The 22659-nt window shown below is 43.8% G+C and overlaps 1 protein-coding gene across 10 annotated transcripts in view; it reads right to left on the minus strand.

Annotated features, from left to right (window-relative positions):
* Positions 1–869: 869 nt before the first annotated feature.
* LOC117431536 (probable crossover junction endonuclease EME2) overlaps positions 870–22659 on the minus strand; it is a 33473-nt gene continuing 11683 nt past the window's right edge. For 4 of the 10 annotated variants that reach the window (XM_034052539.3, XM_058995998.1, XM_034052538.3 and 1 more), the window contains 5 exons: positions 19778–19905; positions 16154–16217; positions 15368–15483; positions 11547–11736; positions 9210–10956 (listed from right to left, as the gene is read on the minus strand). In XM_034052539.3, the coding sequence (XP_033908430.3) occupies positions 10786–10956; positions 11547–11736; positions 15368–15483; positions 16154–16217; positions 19778–19905 (669 nt within the window). In that variant the 3' untranslated portion in view covers positions 9210–10785. Of the gene's footprint in view, positions 1007–9209; positions 10957–11546; positions 11737–15367; positions 15484–16153; positions 16218–19777; positions 19906–22659 lie in introns of those variants that run through there. The other 6 variants (XM_034052537.3, XM_034052536.3, XR_009308113.1 and 3 more) reach the window with 6 other exon arrangements.

A 22659-nucleotide genomic window follows, 5' to 3' on the forward strand; every position in this document is an offset into this window, starting at 1 on the left:
AATCAATACCATCTCAGCTGTTACAATGATTGTTCTCTCTCCCTAAATTTCTAGAAAACTCTAAAAGTCAAGGGTCGAATAAAAGATAGTCATTTTGTCCATAACAACTATTAGTTCACCTTTGATGGAGCTAGGTTATATATGCAGAATATATTGCCACAATTGTATTTGTTCCATGTGTGTAGAATCCTGTGTAGGCCCGCGTTTTGTTTTGCTCAGTTTAAGGTCAATTGGATTAATGTTTTAATGTAACATTATGGGATGGGGTGAATATTAAAATACACTATTGTTACTAGGGTTAAGTTACTATCCCAGTTTTTCCCCTAGATGGTGGGAATTGGAACCTCCAATGTGAATCTGGACAAGTTTCGTCACACGTTCTGCAGCCTTCTGGGGAAAGATGAGGACAGCTGGGGCCTCTCGTACACAGGTAAGGGAGAACTGGGGTGGGGGGGGGACATATCAGTGTTGCACGTGCGGCCCCGCAATCAGTGTGAGGAGTCTTTTCAGAAGCAAACATTTATACAATAATTTCTAGAAGCAATAGAAGAACATGCAAAATGAGATATTACATGGGTAAGAAAATAAATATTAGGACATGTAAATTAAAGATTAAATTATAAACAATTTTTTTTTTAAAGTGAGACAAATATGACAAAGTAGTGCCCAAGAGTCAGTTATGCAAGGTGATCTTGATGCTGCAGACATGCACCTATACGAGCAGGTGAACTTTGTATTATAGGAAAGTGTGCAGCTTTGAAGTAGTACTTTAATTTACAAAATCCAAGTCATACGTAAAACGCTGTCTAAAAGGAATCTGTAGATTACTGTACTCTCTGTGTTCCAGGTTTACTGCATCACAAAGGTGATAAAATCAACTTCTCATTGTTTTTTGGCTAGGGTTCCATAATTGGGTTTCATCTTGATACCTGGCACAGCACCCTGACCTTCTTCAAGAACCGAAAATGTATAGGTGTGAACAGGCTGGCTGGTGGTGACGTCAGACCTGGAAGAACACACAGTACTGAGGATGAAACGTGAATGAAATGTACTGTAAAAGGTTGAACAAAACAAAACAAAACAAAACCAAACAAGTACTGTGCTGGTGCTCCCAACACGAATAGCAAGTGTTTTTGTACCGCCTCTCTCTACCCCATACCTCCTCCCTGTACACCTAACCCCAAGTGAGTGACTCATGCATCTACATATACAGCTGTGCTGGGATTCCATTACTAATTAATCATTCACTTGAATCCCAGCACGTGAACTAATTTGTACAATCCCAGTGCCCACATACAAATACACACTTTACTCAAATATATACATTTTAAATCACTCCTGCTACATAACCCCACATTATATCCTGTGCACCAATATATCCACATATAACAGAAAACATGAGACATACAACATGAAACACAAAATACGCACAAGGGCGAGGGCACCGCACCGCAATAGACAAGTTCCCGGGGTCACTGACCAGATAATCACTGACACAAGTCGTTCCCAGGGTCACTGTGCAGATAATCACTGATGAGTCGTTCCCGGGGTCAATGACCAGATAATCACTGATGAGTCGTTCCCGGGGTCAATGACCAGATAATCACTGATGAGTCGTTCCCGGGGTCAATGACCAGATAATCACTGACACAAGTCGTTCCCGGGGTCACTGTGCAGATAATCACTGATGAGACGTTCCCGGGGTCAATGACGAGATAATCGCTGATGAGTCGTTCCCGGGGTCAATGACCAGATAATCACTGATGAGTCGTTCCCGGGGTCAATGACCAGATAATCACTGATGAGTCGTTCCCGGGGTCAATGACCAGATAATCACTGACACAAGTCGTTCCCGGGGTCACTGTGCAGATAATCACTGATGAGTCGTTCCCGGAGTCAATGACCAGATAATCACTGATGAGTCGTTCCCGGGGTCACTGTGCAGATAATCACTGACACAAGTCGTTCCCGGGGTCAATGACCAGATAATCACTGATGAGTCGTTCCCGGAGTCAATGACCAGATAATCACTGATGAGTCGTTCCCGGGGTCAATGACCAGATAATCACTGACACAAGTCGTTCCCGGGGTCACTGTGCAGATAATCACTGACGAGTCGTTCCCGGGGTCACTGTGCAGATAACAGATGCAGTCTACAGGTAACTGAGGCAGACAGTCAGTTAGGCTATTTGTGCGTCAGCACGAAGCGCCAGCCAACCGAAGAGCCTCACAACAAAAGAGCCGGGAGTCTAGCTGTGGGAGTAAAGCGAGGGGAGGCCTGCAGGGAGAGGCTGTTGGTAAAGATCTGAACCTATCCGTGCTCTGGAAGATGCCATCTACTAGTTAGGTCTGTACCCTATGACTGTCTGTCACATCCCTATTATTCTGTCTTCTCACTGCCGCTGGTCCTCCAACCCCTCTAACCTCATCCCTCACCCTCTCCCCCCTCGCACTCTCTCTGGTGCACTCTGGAACTGTTACTCTTCTGCTAACAAAGCTGATTTCATCTCTGCCTTTGCCTCCCACCTCTCTCTCGATTTCCTTGCTCTCACTGAAACCTGGCTGTCCTCTGATAACTCTCTAACTCCTGCCGCCCTGTCCTCTCTCTACGTCCTGTCCCATACTCCACGTCTCACTGGATGGGTCTTCTCCTCTCTCCCTTCTTACTCTGTTCTGTCCCCTCTGACCTCTCCTCACACCTTTGAATTTCATGCTGTCCAACTAACCTCTCCCTGTCAACTCCTGCTAATTGTACTGTACCGTCCCCTGGACCTCTCGCTCAATTTCTTGATGAACTCAACTATCTACTCTCCTCCCTCCCCTCTCTGTCTACCCCAACTGTCTATTAGGTGATTTCAATATCCATCTCTCCAACCCCAGCCACTCTGCCGGATTCCTCCCTCTCCTTCAATCATTCAACTTCTGTCTCTCTCCATCCCCTCCTACCCACAAACCTGTCCGTCAACTGGACCTCACCTTCTCCAGGGCCTGCTTCCCCTCCACCCTCTCTGTCACCCCCCTGGACACCTCTGATAATTATTTGATCTATTTTTCTCTACCTCTCCCATCTCTCCCTGCTCCTCCTACCCCCACTGTCACCTCTCGCCGTAACCTCCGCTCTCTCTCCCCCTCTGTCCTTGCCTCCACCACTCTCTCACCTCCCTCCTATCGACTCCTCCCAACTCTGTAGACTCTACTACCTCCAGCCTCTTCTCCTCTGTCCCCTCTTCCCTCGACTCCCCTGTGCCCTCACCTCCTGACCTGCTTGCCCCTCCCCAACCCTGGCTCTCCTGTGCTCCACTCAGCAAGAACCACACTGCGATCTGCTGAAAAGAAATGGAAGAGAACCAAACTCCCTGCTGCCCTAGACCTCTACCGCTCCCTCCTCTCCTCCTTCTCCTCTACTCTCTCTTCTGCTAAATGTTCTTATTTCCAATCTATAATCCAAGCCTCCACTAACAACCCACGTAAACTATTCTCTACCTTCTCCTCCCTCCTCTGATGACTTTGCCTCTTTCTTCTCATATATCTGCAAACTCTTTAACACCTATCCCCCCCTGCCGCTCCAACCCCTACACCCACTGCATCCCCTACTAACTCACCCTCCTTCTCCACCTTCACTCCCCACTCAGACTCTGACCTCTCCTCCCTGCTCCAGGGTCACAAACCCACCACGTGTGCCCTGGACCCCTCCCCACTCACCTCTTTCAAGCTGCTGCTCCTGCTCTACTTCCCCTCATCTCCTCCCTTCTCAACACCTCTCTCCTTTCTGGTATCTGCCTTCCCTCTGCCTTCAAACAAGACTCTATCACCCCCATACTCCGAAAACCTACCCTTGACCCCACCTCCCTCCAGAACTACCGTCCTGTCTCCCTTTTACCCTTCCTCTCTAAAACCCTTGAGCTGGCAGTATACCGCTAGCTCTCTGCTTTCCTGACTAACCACTCTCTGCTCGACCCTCTCCAATCTGGTTTCCGCTCTGCTCACTCCACTGAAACCGCCCTCCTGTCTGTCACCAACTCACTAAACTCTGCCCGAGCTGCCTCCCTCTCCTCTGTCCTAATTCTCCTTGATCTCTCTGCTGCCTTTGACACTGTCAATCACTCTAGTCACCTATCCTCTCTCGCTGACCTGGGAATCTCTGGCACTGCTCTGGCCTGGTTCTACTCCTACCTCTCCAACCGCACCTACTAGGTAACCTGGCAAGGCTCAACCTCCACACCTTACCCTCTCTCAACAGGAGTCCCCCAAGGATCAGTCTTGGGTCCTCTCCTGTTCTCTCTCTACACCCGCTCCCTGGGCCCCCTCATCGCATCCTATGGTTTCTCATACCATTTCTATGCTGATGATGCTCAGATCTTCCTCTCCTTCCCCCCCCCTCTGACCCCACAGCTCACATCCAGTTCAAAACTCTTGTACTCGCCTACGGATGCCTGGACCAGACTGCACCCAGCTACTTCCAGACCCTCATCTCTCCCTACACCCCCACCCGACCTCTCCGCTCCGCCTGCACTAGAAGACTGGCTGTACCTTCTCTATGCTCCCATGCCTCCAGAGCCCGCTCCTTCTCCACCGTTGCCCCGCAGTGGTGGAATGACCTTACTACGGATGTCAAGACTGCCCAGTCCCTGACCACCTTCCGGCGCCTCCTCAAGACTCACCTCTTCAGACAGCACCTGTAGAACTCAACTCTTCCCTTCTGGACAATATAGCACTCTTCCTTTAATGCACTTTAACTTGCACTTATCTGCTCCCTATTGTATTGTATTTAATCCTGCACTTAACCCAATCTGTAGTATTTTGTATTTCACTTGCACTTGTATCTAACCCTCATGTAACTATCAACACTGTTATCTGCTCGTGTTTTGTATTTGCTCTTATTAGGACTGAAGTCATTGTATTTTGTATCTTGCTCTTAATTGTACTGTAATTCTTGATATGCATTTTTTGTATACAACTGTAAGTCGCCCTGGGTAAGGGCATCTGCTAAGAAATTAATAATAATAATAATAGAGCAAGCAGTCCTGTGAGGACTAACTCTGGCACTGTTGAACCTGGTGCAGAGCAAGCAGTCCTGTGAGGACTAACTCTGGAACAGCCACATCCAGCAATTATTTATACTGTACAAATGGAATTTGCTGCAAAGCCACTTAACAGTTATGTGGTTTTCACTAAGCTTTATTTCTCCCTGAGGAATGAGTGGCAGAGGATATATTCTTATTATATGTATATTAATAAATGGGTGAGTGCTGGAACACACATGTTGGTAAGCAAACGGCTTGTAAAAGTGTGACAGCAGGTTTGACCAGAAGACTGAAAATACCACACCGTGGAATGGACTGAATTGTGAAGAAGGATCCCTAATGAAATAACAAAACTTTTCAAAATCTTAATGTTTGGCTATTGCCTTCATGTGTAGTTTTGAAAGAAACACATGATACAGCAAACAAGTCCTCATTTTAAAACATCTGGTATGTCAAATAAAGTTGTCAGTTTGCTTGCCTTGCAGTCCAGGAAGTCTGTTGTTATTATTATTATTATTATTATTATTATTATTATTATTATTATTATTTCTTAGCAGACGCCCTTATCCAGGGCGACTTACAATTGTTACAAGATATCACATTATTTTTTACATACAGTTACCCATTTATACAGTTGGGTTTTTACTAGAGCAATCTAGGTAAAGTACCTTGCTCAAGGGTACAGCAGCAGACTATCAGGGACTGAACCCACGACCCTCCGGTCAAGAGTCCAGAGCCCTAACCACTACTTCACACTGTTGCTGCTCCACTTCCTAGGTCACCTCAGTAATGTTTTAGGGGTCAGCAGGAAAGGCAGCCCTGAAGGGGTGGGAACAACTGCACTCCCCAGGGGATCATGAAATTGCTATCAGAAGCAGGGCTTGCAAACAGAGATTCCTTTAACGGAGTGTAGTACCAGATAGCATGCTTAAAATGGAAATTCAGGTTTGCAAAACTACTCACTTCACTTCTATATGTTGAATGGCATGGAACATTTTATGGAATTATTTTGTTATTGACAAACCAATATTTAATTAGTTAGGCTGGAATAATAATAAAAAATATCACAAAAATACATTATTTGTTTAGTCTTGATTATTGTACAGAAAAAAATGATCATATTTCTGATGTTTACCATGTAATTAAATTGGGCTGGAGGATGACTTGAATTCAGCTCCCTTTTATTGTGGGAGGGAACAGTGATGTGGTTTTATTTTAAAAAGCTGACTGAGTGTGTATGAGAGAGAAAAAGTTCCTAACTAGGAAGAAACCCGCAATAAACAGGACTTTAAACATGATTTAAGATGATCGTGATCAAGTCACTATTTATTATCCTCATTTATTACCATTTCTGGATGTTTAATAGAGTCCCTGCTGGTGAAGGCACGGCCGCACAGTGTGCAGGGCGAGGTCCGAAGGTCCCCGCAGGTAAAGGCACAGCTGGATAGTGTGCAGGGCGAGGTCTCCGAGGGTCCCTGCTGGTAAAGGCACGGCCGCACAGTGTGCAGGGCGAGGTCCGAGGATCCCCACTGGTGAAGGCACGGCCACACAGTGTGAAGGGCGGAGTCCCCGCTGGTGAAGGCACGGCCGGACAGTGCAGGGCGAGGTCTCCGAGGGTCCCCGCTGGTGAAAGCACGGCCGCACAGTGTGCAAGGCAGAGTCCCCGCTGGTGAAGGCACGGCCACACAGTGTGCAGGGCGGGGTCCCCGCTGGTGAAGGCACGGCGCACAGTGTGCAGGGCGGGGTCCACAAGGGTCCCCACTGGTGAAGGCACGGCCGCACAGTGTGCAGCGGCAGAGTCCCCGCTGGTGAAGGCACAGCCCCACAGTGTGCAGGGCGAGGTCCCCGCTGCTGAAGGCACGGCCACACAGTGTGCAGGGCGGAGTCCCCGAGGGTCCCTGCTGGTGAAGGCACGGCCGCACAATGTGCAGGGTGGGGTCCCTGCTGGTGAAGGCACGGCCGCACAGTGTGCAGGGTGAGGTCCCCCAGGGTCCCCGCTGGTGAAGGCACAGTCGCACAGTGTGCAGTGCCGGGTCCCCGCTGGTAAAGGCACGGCCGCACAGTGTGCAGGGCGAGGTCCCTGAGGGTCCCCACTGGTAAAGGCACGGCCGCACAGTGTGCAGGGCGAGGTCCCTGAGGGTCCCCGCTGGTGAAGGCATGGCCGCACAGTGTGCAGGGCGAGGTCCCTGAGGGTCCCCGCTGGTGAAACTGACAAACTCACTGATTCAGGGGAGGAAGAAATTAATAATGCACAATCACAGACTTACAGAAAATGATCCTCCTTTCTGGCTTGATCAGAGAATGATAATTAAGAACACAAAATCATGGCATAATAAACAGATAACAATAGTATGCAAATTCAGAGATCACAGTTATTCCTTTAAACTCAACTCAGTTCTTGAATACGTCTTGCAAGGCTGCTGGATGTTAAGGCCAATGGCAACTAAGAGGCCAATGGCAACTTTGCAAGAGCTACAGGCTTTTATGGCCAAGACTGGTCAAAGTGTGCATGTGACAACAATATCCCAAGCACTCCACAAATCTGGCCTGTATGGTAGGGTGGCAAGAAGGAAGCCATTACACAAGAAAGCCCACCTTGAATCCTGTTTTCAAGTATGCAAAAAAAACACAAAAAAAGCCATGTGGCAAAAAGTTTTGTGGTCTGACGAAGTGTGGTTGCTGGTCAAGTTGCTTAAAGGTAGAATAAACAGGGTGTACAAAATGATTATTTATTTCATCCACCTCTTGTTCAGTTGTTTTTATATCCTTGAAACTTATTTTTAGAAAGTTTGATGTTTGGTTCAAAAATAATGTTCTCTACTTTAGACCATTACAAGATGTTTTAGTTAGTTCCCCACAAGGGCTTTAGCAGTGTCAATTTGAGACTAATTATATTATTAGTCTTCTCTAGCTGTGCGTGCTTCCCTACTCGCAATTGCTTTGTGATGGGCTAGTTGAGTTAATTAAGAACATAAGAAAGTTTACAAACAATTTAGCCCATCTTGCTCCTTTGGTTGTTAGTAGCTTATTGATCCCAGAATCTCATTAGGCTGCTTCTTGAAGGATCCCAGGGTGTCAGCTTCAACAACATGACTGGGGAGTTGGTTCCAGACCTTCACAATTCTCTGTGTAAAAAAGTGCCTCCTATTTTCTGTTCTGAATGCGCCTTTATCTAATCTCCATTTGTGACCCCTGGTCCTTGTTTCTTTTTTCAGGTCGAAAAAGTCCCTTGGGTCGACATTGTCTATACAGACAGCATGGGATTCAGCAGTGATGATGTAATGCGTTTCTTGTAAACACTGCAGGGCATTCTGTAAGACTTTCAGCACCCCATACATCATGTATACACCGTCTGCCATAACACTGTCATAAATCTCACCCTTCATGCAAGTCCACGAACCTCAGCTGTGCCTTCGGGGGTCAAGAATCTTACTGGCTGAGAGCATGTCAGTCATTCGAGGAAGCAGCTGGTTGGATACTGACAGGAAAGGCGGCCCAGAAGTGGTGGGGACTATTTCCTTCTCCGGGGGAATACATTTTAAAAGTGCAATGCTCTCTGAAAACAAAGCCTGCAAACAGAGATTTCTTTAACCTAAAGTAGTACTAGATGTTTTAAAATGAAAATGCTACATATTTCTGACCTATATAGAATTCTTTTTTTTGTCACAATTCCAACAGCAAAACCTTATTATAGCTAAAATTGCTATGCATTGGCAGTCACGGCTAACTTGGCTAAAATTCTGCCTGCTCTAGTTTTTGGTTCAATATCCTTTCTATATTCTCTATTGACACACAAGAAATAATAGTAAAATAGAGCAACATTTAGAAATACTAAAAGAAACTAAATAAATGTAATTAAACATGTTTTGGCTAGAAGTCCTTTTCAATGTCTTCTATCACTGTGTGAAAGAACTCCTAATGGTCCCATTTAGAGAGTGTGTTGATTTTGTAATCATCTTACTGAGGTGTGAATAGCGCTAGTTAATTACCTATGCAAGGAAAAAGTGATAATGAAGAGAAAAACATTGTTTAGACGATTGCAGACTTGGTGAGCTCTTAGGGAAATGTTTTCTGCTATATTAGTTTTATTTTGTTAATCCTGAACAGGTGATCTGTTAGCAGGTTTGCTCTTGACTTTCCATATATAAACAAACACATTGAAGGTTGGAGTTACTGAAGGCAGAGTTTGTGAAAAAAATGTTTTATTACAATTCATATTTTTGATAAATAGTTTGAAAAATACATTTTTTGTGCCAGTTCATGATTAATTTAATATATTTTTAAGAGTTAAACATGAAACATTTAGGAGTCATGAACAGATCCTTACATATCAAACCAATGAGACTGAGCGCATTTAAAAAAAAAAAAACACTTATTCTAAATGTTTGCCATTTATTTTCTTGAAAAGGACTCCCATAGCAGACTCATTGGCTCACATTTTATTGTATGAAAAAGGCGTACATTATGTAAATCAAATATGCATTACCATCACTTCATCGATCTGTATGAAATTATTATATGAAAAAGTCCCAATCCCTGTTTTCCTGTGACTGACACGTTTTCAACGTCAGCTTCTTGCGACTTCTTGAATTTGACCGGAAGTGAAGCACTGAAGTATCTGCAAGGAGCATTCGATAAATATACTTCTCTAACGGCTTCGAATAAATTACCATTCCAAAATCACATTCACCTTCACTTACTGTAATAATTGAGTTAGCAACATATACTTTAAAAGTCTATAGCACATCGGATCAGTTTAGTAATTTCATTTTAAGCAGCGAAATCGTACAGAATCGAAAAGGATACCAAAATCATTACTATCATGGACTTGGTGTGCAAACTACAATAAGAAATGTGTATAAAACTCAATCTCATCTGCAGACTATAATCCAATCTGCAAACAGACAGCGGTAAAGGATCCCATTTAAAAGTAAATTTGCCAGCCTTGAGCGTTTTCCTGGTAGTAAAGTTCATTGACAAGATTTGAATCCTGCATTCAGCGTCCTTCCCACTGAACACTCAGTAGGTATCTTCCCTCATCAGAGAGGCACATTGGAAAGGGTTCTGCCAGCCAACCTCCATCCTAACTGAGGCTGACTGTATATCTGCTGATGGAAACATTTCAAAACCACTTTCAACTCTCAGGTGGAGCTGTGGCCTGTTAGGATTGTGGGTATTACTAACCAGTCTCCAAATCTGTCTTTTAAAAGGAAGAGAACAAGGTCTGTGTGAAATCTCTGACTGCAGAAAGAAATAAGATTTTATACCTCAAGCAGAAGCAAAAAAAACATCTTGGGACCATTTTGATAACGAGCCTGTGGTTAGTTAACATCAAGTAGCAGATATTGTAAAATGCAAATGGAACCGTCAACAGCTCCAATTATTGGAGATGCATTCACACAGTCTCTTGTTCCTTTGTTATGGGAGGGTAACAGATCTCTCCAGCTATGTCAGTGTACACGCTGTCTCCAGCAGGTGGATGGGAGTCCTGCTGCAGCTCCAGCCATAGACACACATTGCTGCCCCCTCACCCTGTTGTTCTGACAATGCTTTCGGATGCATCATTTCAACCTGGACCCAGAAAAGGCCTCTCTCTGAGCTGTGTCTAGCTGCACGTTTCCTTCCCTACTTTGTGAAACAGTGACCGTGACGCAACCAAACACACACACATAGCTGTTCCAAGTGAATCTCCCATTTAAAACAGCAGAACATCAATCCGAAGCACCCCAGCTGGTTACCTCGGATCTTTCTTCCACTCTGGTCACCCGCATGAATCCAGCACCAGCTCAGCGTTCCTGGCTCTCATGTAGAGCTGTAGCCTGCGTGACAGCTCAGGGCCGAGCCGCCTCTCTCTTGCCCCATCCCCGGCCCGCACCGTTATATCCGCTAACAGGTTCACTTGGTCCCGCTCGCAGCTGCACTCCTCGTAGGCCTGAGCAGAGGAAACAGAAGGGAAGAGGAACATGAGCAGTGGTGTCATCACTCTCAATCTGTCTCTCAGCGTGTGAGTGGAGCACGCCAATTGTTTATGGAGCGGGGGAGCGGAGCAGCGGAGCGGGGTAATTGCAGGAGCGGAGCGTGGAGCAAACATTTCCGGTCCGCTCTTTCACAGCACTAAGAAGAACCGAGCACAGTTTTATTTTTCTTAAATACATGGAGTTTGCACTATTTTGTCTGGAGCAGGGGAGTGAAGTGGGAATCACAAGCAGTGGAGCGGAATAAAAGAAAGAGCGGATGATATTATGTGCAGTGAGCGGAATTTTGTAAGCATTCTGCTCCGCTGAGGAGGGTGTCAAATCCACGTCCGATTACAATTGTTAATCACTGCGTATCCCATTTCAATCAATCATGTGACCTCGATTTTCTCCCGAATTTAGATTCCGTACCCTCACCGCAGCAATTCCCCACAGCAGCTCAGGAAAACTGAAGGCTCTGATCTGATTATTGTTTTTAGTTTTGAACACCCTATTTATTGCATCTTTATGATACTAACTTGCCCAGCAGTGTGTGTGGTTTGCTTACCTGCAGTAGCAGTTGAGGAGAAGGGTAGACGCTTACTATGGCTGCTGCCATTGCAGGGCTCACTCTGTTGAGCTGCTGGAGCTGCCTCTGCCAGACTTGCCTCAGCCCCGCCCCGTCCTTCTCCACTCTCACCCCTCCAGCCCACGAGCCGTCCGCGCAGAACGACAGCCCCTCCGCCTGCGCCTGCTTCCTGGAGACACACATTGAGACAGGATGCACAAATCAAATCAATTTGTATAACACACTGATGAGGCTGCACTTACAATGTTAAGTTCTGGTCACCACAGCATCAAAAGGATATTGTTAGAGTTCAGCAAAGAGCAACCGGACTAATCCCAGCGATTAAAGGACTGAGCTACGAAAATAGGCTGAAAGAACAGAATCTATTTAGCCTGGAACAAACAAGAATTAGCGGGGCCTGTGGTTGAGTTAATACAGAACTCAAACCAATACTTGAATCGCAGCACAGAAGCCAGGACCAGAGGACACAGTTGAAAAGTGAAGAGAGGCCACAGGGAAGGAGACCCTTCTTCACACAGAGAGTGGTGAGGGGATGGAATGGGTTACCTAGTCATGTTGCTGAAGGAGACCCTTCTTCACACAGAGAGTGGTGAGGGGATGGAATGGGTTACCTAGTCATGTTGCTGGAGGAGACTCTTCTTCATACAGAGAGTTGTGAGGGGATGGAATGGGTTACCTAGTCACGTTGCTGATGCTGAATCACCGGGATCCTTTAACAATTAACTTGCCAAAGTTTTGAGATTATCCAGCTACTAGGAACCAGACGAGCATAAATTGGCCGAATGACCTCTTCTAGTTTGTAAATATTCTTGTGTGTTTATGACAGGACAGCAGAATAATGACATCCCCAGACCAGGAAGTGGATACAGAGGCAGACAGGTACTTGCAGGAGGAAAGTGCTGGTGCGCGCATATTTATTTAAAATAACATTTTTAAACAAAAACCACACTCACAAAAAAACACTGCACTGCACAGCAAAATAAATGGTCAAACAAAAACAAATCTCAAAAACTGACACCACCGAGTACCATGCTGGTGCTTTCCCGCACGTGTTGCATTTCTTTACTTTTCTTTTTACTTTCGTTTGAATTCTTCCTACCCTCTCACGAACCTCCTCTCTGTACAACCCCACCCCTGAACAACAGAAGCTGCAGGTTTTTATACATGTGACAGTCTCCAGTTTAGCAACATATTAACCTGGAGATGGTCACATTCTGCACAGGGTTTTTATATCTGCATGGTCGACAGTCTCACAAGCTGAGATGAGCTGCTAACATCGCCTCTGCCTGACCACCTGTGATACATTAAACGTCTCAGTCGTGGACACAGTGCATAGGGTGTGCGTTCCATTGTGAATATTAGCATGTTCTTTGTGATGTTCCATTGTGAATATTAGCATGTTCTTCTGATGTTCCATTGTGAATATTACCATGTTCTTTGTGATGTTCCATTGTGAATATTAGCATGTTCTTCTGATGTTCCATTGTGAATATTAGCATGTTCTTCTGATGTTCCATTGTGAATATTACCATGTTCTTTGTGATGTTCCATTGTGAATATTAGCATGTTCTTCTGATGTTCCATTGTGAATATTACCATGTTCTTTGTGATGTTCCATTGTGAATATTAGCATGTTCTTCTGATGTTCCATTGTGAATATTAGCATGTTCTTCTGATGTTCCATTGTGAATATTACCATGTTCTTTGTGATGTTCCATTGTGAATATTACCATGTTCTGTGTGATGTTCCATTGTGAATATTACCATGTTCTGTGTGATGTTCCATTGTGAATATTAGCATGTTCTTCTGATGTTCCATTGTGAATATTAGCATGCTATTTATGATGTTCCATTGTGAATATTAGCATGTTATTTATGATGTTCCATTGTGAATATTACCATGTTCTGTGTGATGTTCCATTGTGAATATTACCATGTTCTTCTGATGTTCCATTGTGAATATTAGCATGTTCTTCTGATGTTCCATTGTGAATATTACCATGTTCTTCTGATGTTCCATTGTGAATATTACCATGTTCTTCTGATGTTCCATTGTGAATATTACCATGTTCTTCTGATGTTCCATTGTGAATATTACCATGTTCTTCTGATGTTCCATTGTGAATATTAGCATGTTCTTTATGATGCTACCGAGTGCAGCACAGAGCTGGGTCTCTTCTATCGACTCTGCTGCAGTCCTCACTGCTTCTGGTGCCTAAAATAGATGCTTGTAAATAACTGAGTGCTTGTGGTGTCAATCAATCCTGTTGCAGCCCAGCTGATAATTCTCCAAACAGCATAACCCACCACCATATTGAGAAGGTTTGCACCACTGCATGTGCTGTCAGGAGAAAATGGAGCAAAATGATTCTGTATGAAGGAAGGAAAGCAGCAGACAGCAGCAGACTCTTCTGATAAGTGGTGTTTGGGACCTGCTGGTAATTAATGGGATGAATTGAAGGCTCTCAGACAGACTAATAGCAAATGGCCTACAATGACTGAACAAATGACTGAACAGACAATGATTAAAGCCTGACTGGGATAGTTAGTGGGAAGAGAGTGTCTTCTAGTGTAGGGATGCAACGGTTATGGTTTTCCCAAACCAAAACAAAACTCATTTTTATAAAATTCCAAATAATACTGACAAATTATAATATTTTGACAAAATATGTTGAGTAAAATAAATCACATTAATACAGTTGTGGAAAAGGCAAGTTACATTTGTATTATTACTTACACAATACAACCTGACATTATTTTTAAGTTGAAAAATATTCTTTTTCGACCTGAAAAAAGAAACAAGGACCAGGGGTCACAAATGGAGATTAGATAAAGGGGAATTCAGAACAGAAAATAGGAGGCACTTTTTTACACATAGAATTGTGAGGGTCTGGAACCAACTCCCCAGTAATGTTGTTGAAGCTGACACCCTGGGATCTTCCAAGAAGCTGCTTGATGAGATTCTGGGATCAATAAGCTACTAACAACCAAATGAGCAGGATGGGCCGAATGGCCTCCTCTCGTTTGTAAACATTCTTATGTTCTTATGAAATAAAGCAGATTTATACTTTTGAAAATTAAAGAGTGAGCACATTTACTAAAAGTCCAGATTTTTTTGCAACTCTTAGCCAGTCGCAGACTGAGACACAATATAAAACACTGCCCTTCCTGTTTGTACTGCATTTGTTGCTGTTAAATATAATCTGTAATCACAGTCACCATTGAGCACAATAACATTGCTTTGGGAGACCTTAAATAAAGGTCATGCCAATAAAGCTATCCCTACCCAGGGATAAAACCCTGTGCAAAGGGGATACAGTGGAGGCGGTCGTGCGCACGCGTGGCACCCTGCACGCTGCATGCGTATCACCCTGCACGCTGCATGCGTATCACCCTGCACGCTGCATGCGTATCACCCTGCACGCTGCATGCGTATCACCCTGCACACTGCATGAGTATCACCCTGCACATATATCTGGAGAACCGCTTATCCACTTGTCATAAAACTTGGTAATAACATAATTTTGTTTAAATGATTTGGAATATCAGATACTAGGGGTATAGCAGGGTATCTGACTGTCTGTTCATTCTGTCACTCTTGCATGTTTGCTTATCATACTGTGATTTCATCACACTGATGCTCCAACTTGATGAATTTACAGACGTCGCGGGGGATGGATTTTACTGACAGGAGATTGAAATTGAAAGAGAACACTAGTGTTTTCAATGCTGCGCCCCACGTTTAAGTTACTGCACCCAGACGGCAGGTTTTCTCAGTAGATTGGCCTGTCAGCACTTACCTGAAGGGCCGTTTTGCTACAGCCTTGGTGACAGCACAGACATGCCTGCTCAGCTCCTTCCAGGACTCCAGGAATAGAACTCCAGTGTGTCTCTGCAGCTGCAAGGAGACCAGCACCTAGAGGAGAGCAGCACCCTGAGAAACACTGCCACACAGACCCAGTGCAGTTAACAGTGCGTCTCTGCAGCTGCAAGGAGAGCAGCACCCTGAGAAACACTGCCACACAGACCAGACCGACAGTGTGTCAGCACTCGACACTTTCTGTGTGTAAAACTGAAACAGGTCTTTCCCCAAATAGACAGTCATACACAACAAGGAGCTGGAACTTACTACTATAAAGACACACTGGCTTAACTACCCTGCACACAAGGCTTTAAGGGACCAGTTGGAGTTCAGGAGCTGCTCTTCAGTTCCAGCTGCCTGCAACAGAGATGTGTAATATAGACTAGATCAGCTAAACTGTCTTTATAGAGCCACAGTGCCATCTAGTGATCCGTCACTGGCTCAAGTGTTCTGGTTGTCTGGTAATGCACAGCAGTGCACTAGAGGGTGCTGGTGCGTCAATATAAAGACACATATCTGTGCTTCAGTTACCAGCGCTGCACATGCATTCTTTATACAGACCTCAGATGTGCAGGTTCAAAAGAAATACAGTGATTTCTTTCAGCGATTTCTTTACGCTAGTGTAGTAACAGACATCATGTTTTAAAATGAAAATACACATAAGCCCTGTATAGTGAATGTATGTGCAAGGCATGGAATTATTTTCTTAGCTACAATCACTTACCTCTTCGATATCAGCCTCTGTCACCTCAAGGCCTCTGCCTCTCCAGACCCCTCTCTGAAAACACCTGAAACAAGAGAAAGGCAGTCAACACCTTAAATACAGGCCTGCAGTGCCAGCATCGAGACATGAGCACACAGGACAGCGACACTGAGGATGAGATCTGAGGGAGACAAAGAGATGAGATCTTCTCTTGTAATGATTTAACCATATACCGGGATCTATAGAAGGGTTTGGTAACCTTTCGCTTATCTTCCATAAGCATAGTGCTTAGTGGACACCTGCAGGTCATAACAGATCAATATCGTCTGCTCTGGTAAGAAGGTGGTCTCTTTGAACCAATAGTAAGTATGAATAACTCTAGCTGCTAGTGCAATGAAAAACGTAAAACTCAGTCAAGCACACTGTGGCAGGGCAGAAGCCCTGCATGTAAATATTGTATGTGTTGTAAATAAAGTTTAAATACTTTGAATTTAAGTTTGGCAGGGATGGCTTAATTCGTGTGGAAAGTGGCTGGGTCTTGATTGCCTAATTGATGGTCAATCAAGCCCCAGCCACGTGGTATATGGTTTGATGCACGCACTGCAGGTCCTTTGTTTAAGAGAGAGGGTTCAGAGAAGCCGACTGTCCAGCCTGAACAAGGAGAGGGATAATTCAGAGAAGACGACTGTCCAGCCTGAACAAGGAGAGGGATAATTCAGAGAAGACGACTGTCCAGCCTGAATATAGGGAGCGTTTGTTTAAATGACTTGTTTTCTTTCAACCTTTATTTTGTTCCTGTGTTTGTTTGGCTCCTGTCTTGGTAAATAAACATGATTTAAACTGCAGCTTCCTGCCTCTGAGTCTCATTCCTGACGGTACCCAGCCTCAGCCGTGATGCTACCCATTCACACATACAAGCGTTTCAGGCATGATTAACACAGTCTGAACGAGATTGCCCCTTTGAAGCATCTGCACAAGTTAAAGCACAAGTCACCCATTGCCATAGCTGTACATTCAAAACAGAGCTGTCAGACAGAATCGTATAGAACAGGGGTGCCCAACCTACGGCCCGCCACAGCATTTCATATGGCCCGCGACCTGCTTGCTGGCACAGCATAACTTGCAGTGATTCACAGGTTTTATATTATCATTTTCACGTTTCGCATACGGTACTTGAATTGTTTTTTAGTGTTCCATGCAAGCACATAAACTGGTTACCATTAATACGGCAGCTGGCGTCCTTAGTGATTGTTGCTCTGCAGATGAACTGCATCTCAAATCACTACGGAAACACATGGAAAAAAAACTGGACGCTTTTGGACATGCTCAAATCAGCAAGAGTCTGTCGCTGATGCAATTCTACAAACCGGGTCAGTAAATGTGTATTACTTAGCTACAAAAATGCCTCCAACAAAAAAACGGAAAGCGGACATTGAATGTCGTGTTTTTCAGGATAAGTGGACTGATCAATTATTTTTTGTGCCTCAAAGTAAAGCATTATGTCTCATTTGCAAAGAAACTGTTACAGTGTGGAAGGAATATAATATCAAGCGACACTACGATAAGAAACACAGGGGAAAATACAAGGGACCATAACGGATTGCAAAGATAACGTCTTTGACAAAAGAGGCCGGAGGTTTACAGCAAATGCTAAGGAGGAGACAAGAAGAAAATGCAGCCGCAGAGAAAGCAAGTTACCGCGTTGCTCATTTACTGGGGAGTGAGTGCAAATCCTTTTCTGATGGGGGAGTTTATAAAGAAAACTGCATGAATGTAGCAATGGAGGAAATGTGTCCTGAAAAAAAAAGAAGCATTATGGAATCTGTAAGTCTGTCTCGACAGACTATCACTCGAAGAATCAAAGATATCAGTACCGCTTTAAAATTACAGCTCAGTGAAAAAGTTGCAAATTGAGAATTTTTCAGTAGCTTTGGATGAAAGCAACAATATTGTGGACAGTGCTCAGCTGCTAATTTTCATTAATGGGATAGACGAGGCGTTTCAAATCACAGAGGAGCTTGCTGTGCTCCAGACACTTCGGACGACTGCAGATGAAGAGTTGTTTCAGAAACTTTCCGATATCACTAAGGGCCTCGGTCTGTCTTGGAATCAACGTGCCGCAGTGACAACGGATGACGCTGAGAACACGGTAGGGAGCAAGACTGGAGTGATTGGTCGGGTGTGTAAGGAGGCTGATTCATACAATGCTGAAAGACTGATGGAGTTGCACTGCATTGCACTGTAAACTCAATCAGGGCACATGGGTTGAATCACTGCTCATTTCAAGCTTTTCTGAAGGAAATGGATTCAGAATATGGGGGCGTGCTTTACCACAGTGAGGTGCGTTAGCTTTGCCGTGGAAATGTCCTCAAACGTTTTTTTGCCCAGCAGAATGAAATCAATATTTTCATGAACGAGAAGTCTAAAAATGTCCCGAACTCTCAGACCCGGTATGGTTGTGGGATCTGGCGATTCTCACAGATATAACAAGTCACTTGAATGACCTCGATTTAAAACTGCAAGGTAAAGAAAGGCTTGTTTCCCAGTTATACTCAGATGTGAAAGGCTTTCAGGCAAAACTCAAGCTCTTACGACAGCACTCAGACTGGGGTACACTGTCTGATTTTCCGTCCTGCGAAGAACTTAGTCAGGACGAAAATGTCAGTGTTCTATTCCCTTGTGCCCGTATGGTGAAATTACTAGACCTGTTGATTGAGAATTTTGAGGCCAGATTTTCCGACTTCAAGTCACAAGCAAATGACATCCGTCTGTTTGAAACCTCTTTGTTGCGAAGGTGAATAAGCTCCCTGCTTCTCTTCAAATGGAACTTACTGATTTGCAGCGTAGCTCAGGTTTAAAGGATATGTTTCACGAGAAGAAATTGGTCGAGTTTTACTCCCTGCTTCCCAACGATCAATTCCAAAATCTGCAAAAATTTGCAAGACGAATGTGCACAGTTTTTGGCAGCACATACATCTGTGAACAAACTCTCACTCATGAAACTGAATAAGCCTAAGCTGAGGTCCCGATTGACAGACGACCACCTGTATGATGTACTACGCACAAGCGTTTCCAACTTTGAGAAACTGGTAGCTGAGAAACAACCTCAAAGTTCTCACTAAGTCAGTAAGTGTATATTTTTCTTTATTCGTAATTTTTACTGTTTTTTTTTCTTCTGTCTTTGGCAATCTGATGCTTGTTTTATTTGACAGGTACATTGTGCTGTGTGACATTTTAACATTTTATTTATTTATTTTATTTTAAGAGATAGTCCTCTGCACAGAAACAGGCATTTGCAATCTAATAAAAAGCTAAACGCAAATAAATAAAAACAGATGACTTTAAATTGGCAAACATTGAAAACTGGAACCAGTATTTATGATTCTTTTAAAATCTTATGAAAATATATTATTTGTTTGGCCCACGCAAGGTTGCCCTTAGGTCTATGTGGCCCACCCATGCAAAAAGGTTGGGCACCCCTGGTATAGAATAAACATTAGGACTGACAGAAGAAATAACGTTAATCCTGAGTGTCGTGACAATTGGAGAAGCAGTTCTCCAGATGGATGTTTGATATGCGTACATGCAGCCTCCTCCACTACACCCCTTCGCGATACCAGCAGAACACATCGAGAGAACATTTACCAGCTGTGTGGTTCACAGCCCAGGACTGCAAGAGTGCCGGTCTTTCCAGGTTCTTTCTGAAGAAAATCAAACAGGAGGGAAGACTTTGAATCAGATACATCATCATCTTGCGGAAGCCCAAGCTGGCTCTGTACCAAGAGAAAACACATTCAGTTTCTAATCTACAAACACGCAGCAGTTGCAATGGCAAACAACAGAAGTCACTGCAAACTGGGGCATTTTTAGAGAGGGACTGTGGGGCTTCTAAAACCTGACAACAAAATGTTAAACCCCACAGTGATCAAATCTAATGTAATGCATAAAGCATACTGAAATGAATTGTAGCTAACAAAATAATTCCATAAATCTTAGCTGTTTTTCACTTCCATAAATTACATAGATCTCAAAACAAAAAGAACACACACATATCAAATACGTATTTTCATTTTAAAACAGTTATCTGGCACAACTCTCGGTTCATCTGTTTGCAAGCCATGCCTTTCAGGACGTCTGGTACAGTTTTCCTGGGCCATTTCACCCCAGCAGTGTCTCCTGGGCATGTTACTGGTAGAAAGCATGTCAGTCAATAGGGGGAGCAGCTGATTGGTTATTGACAGGAAAGAAGCCATTGAAGGGGTGGAGACAAATGTCACTCAGGGAAGTGCAGCACTCACTGAAAGCATGGCTTGCAGAGGTTTATTGAACCAGTGTAGTACCATTTACCATTTATGTTTTAAAATAACAATCCTTGTTTACTATAAGTGTGTATATGTATGTATTTCTTTGGACATGTGGGACCTATAGTATGTACCAAATGGAAGTGCAACACAGGTAGGATTGTTAGAGGGGTTAGAGCATTCACAACAGGTAGGATTGTTAGAGGGGTTAGAGCATTCACAACAGGTAGGATTGTTAGAGGGGTTAGAGCATTCACAACAGGTAGGATTGTTAGAGGGGTTAGAGCATTCACAACAGGTAGGATTGTTAGAGGGGTTAGAGCATTCACAACAGGTAGGATTGTTAGAGGGGTTAGAGCATTCACAACAGGTAGGATTGTTAGAGGGGTTAGAGCGTTCACAACCCAAGAGTAAAACGTTAACACCACTGTGAACGCTGTCAATTGTAACTTCACAAATATTTAACACACAGATGTAATTGAAGAATATGTTTCTACATTCCCTTACTTGGTATGGTGTTTACAATCACAGCGGTTCAGTGTTTGTACATCCTTACTTGGTATGGTGTTGACAATCACAGCGGTTCAGTGTTTGTACATCCTTACTTGGTATGGTGTTTACAATCACAGCGGTTCAGTGTTTGTACATCCTTACTTGGTATGGTGTTTACAATCACAGCGGTTCAGTGTTTGTACATTCTTACTTGGTATGGTGTTTACAATCACAGCGGTTCAGTGTTTGTACATTCTTACTTGGTATGGTGTTTACAAGCACAAAGTGCTTCTGGGGTCAGTTACTCCATACTGAGTTCTTATAATTTTCTCTAAATCTGGCATTGAGCTTGTCTGGAGAATCCAAAGTGCCAGGACTCAACAGCCTTCCTCATTCCATTAATGTGCTGTTTTGAAAAAAAACACGTTATAACAAAACATGTATTTTCATTTTCTAACCCCATCTGGTAAACAGATCTCTACACTACACACTACTACACAGATCTCTACACTACACACAGATCTCTACACTACACAGTACTACACAGACCCCTAAACTACACACTACTACACAGACCTCTACACTACTACACAGATCTCTACACTACACACAGATCTCTACGCTACACAGTACTACACAGTACTACACAGACCTCTACACTACACACTACTACACAGATCTCTACACTACACACTACTACACAGATCTCTACACTACTACACAGATCTCTACACTACTACACAGACCTCTACACTACACACTACTACACGGATCTCTACACTACTTCACATATCTCTATACTACACAGACCTCTAAACTACACACTACTACACATATCTCTACACTACACACTACTAAACAGACCTCTACACTACTACACATCTGTATACTACACAGTACTACACATACCTCTACACTACACAGTACTACACAGACCTCTACACTACACACTACTACACCGATCCCTACACTACTACACATATCTCTATACTACACAGTACTACACATACCTCTACACTACACAGTACTACACAGACCTCTACACTACTACACAGATCCCTACACTACTACACAGATCTCTACACTACTACACAGATCTCTACACTACTACACAGACCTCTACACTACACACTACTACACGGATCTCTACACTACTTCACATATCTCTATACTACACAGACCTCTAAACTACACACTACTACACATATCTCTACACTACACACTACTAAACAGACCTCTACACTACTACACATCTGTATACTACACAGTACTACACATACCTCTACACTACACAGTACTACACAGACCTCTACACTACACACTACTACACCGATCCCTACACTACTACACATATCTCTATACTACACAGTACTACACATACCTCTACACTACACAGTACTACACAGACCTCTACACTACTACACAGATCCCTACACTACTACACCGATCCCTACACTACTACACAGATCTCTACACTACTACACAGACCTCTACACTACACACTACTACACGGATCTCTACACTACTTCACATATCTCTATACTACACAGACCTCTAAACTACACACTACTACACATATCTCTACACTACACACTACTAAACAGACCTCTACACTACTACACATCTGTATACTACACAGTACTACACATACCTCTACACTACACAGTACTACACAGACCTATACACTACACACTACTACACCGATCCCTACACTACTACACATATCTCTATACT

Source organism: Acipenser ruthenus, chromosome 22, assembly GCF_902713425.1.
Source record: "Acipenser ruthenus chromosome 22, fAciRut3.2 maternal haplotype, whole genome shotgun sequence".
NCBI lineage: Eukaryota > Metazoa > Chordata > Actinopteri > Acipenseriformes > Acipenseridae > Acipenser > Acipenser ruthenus.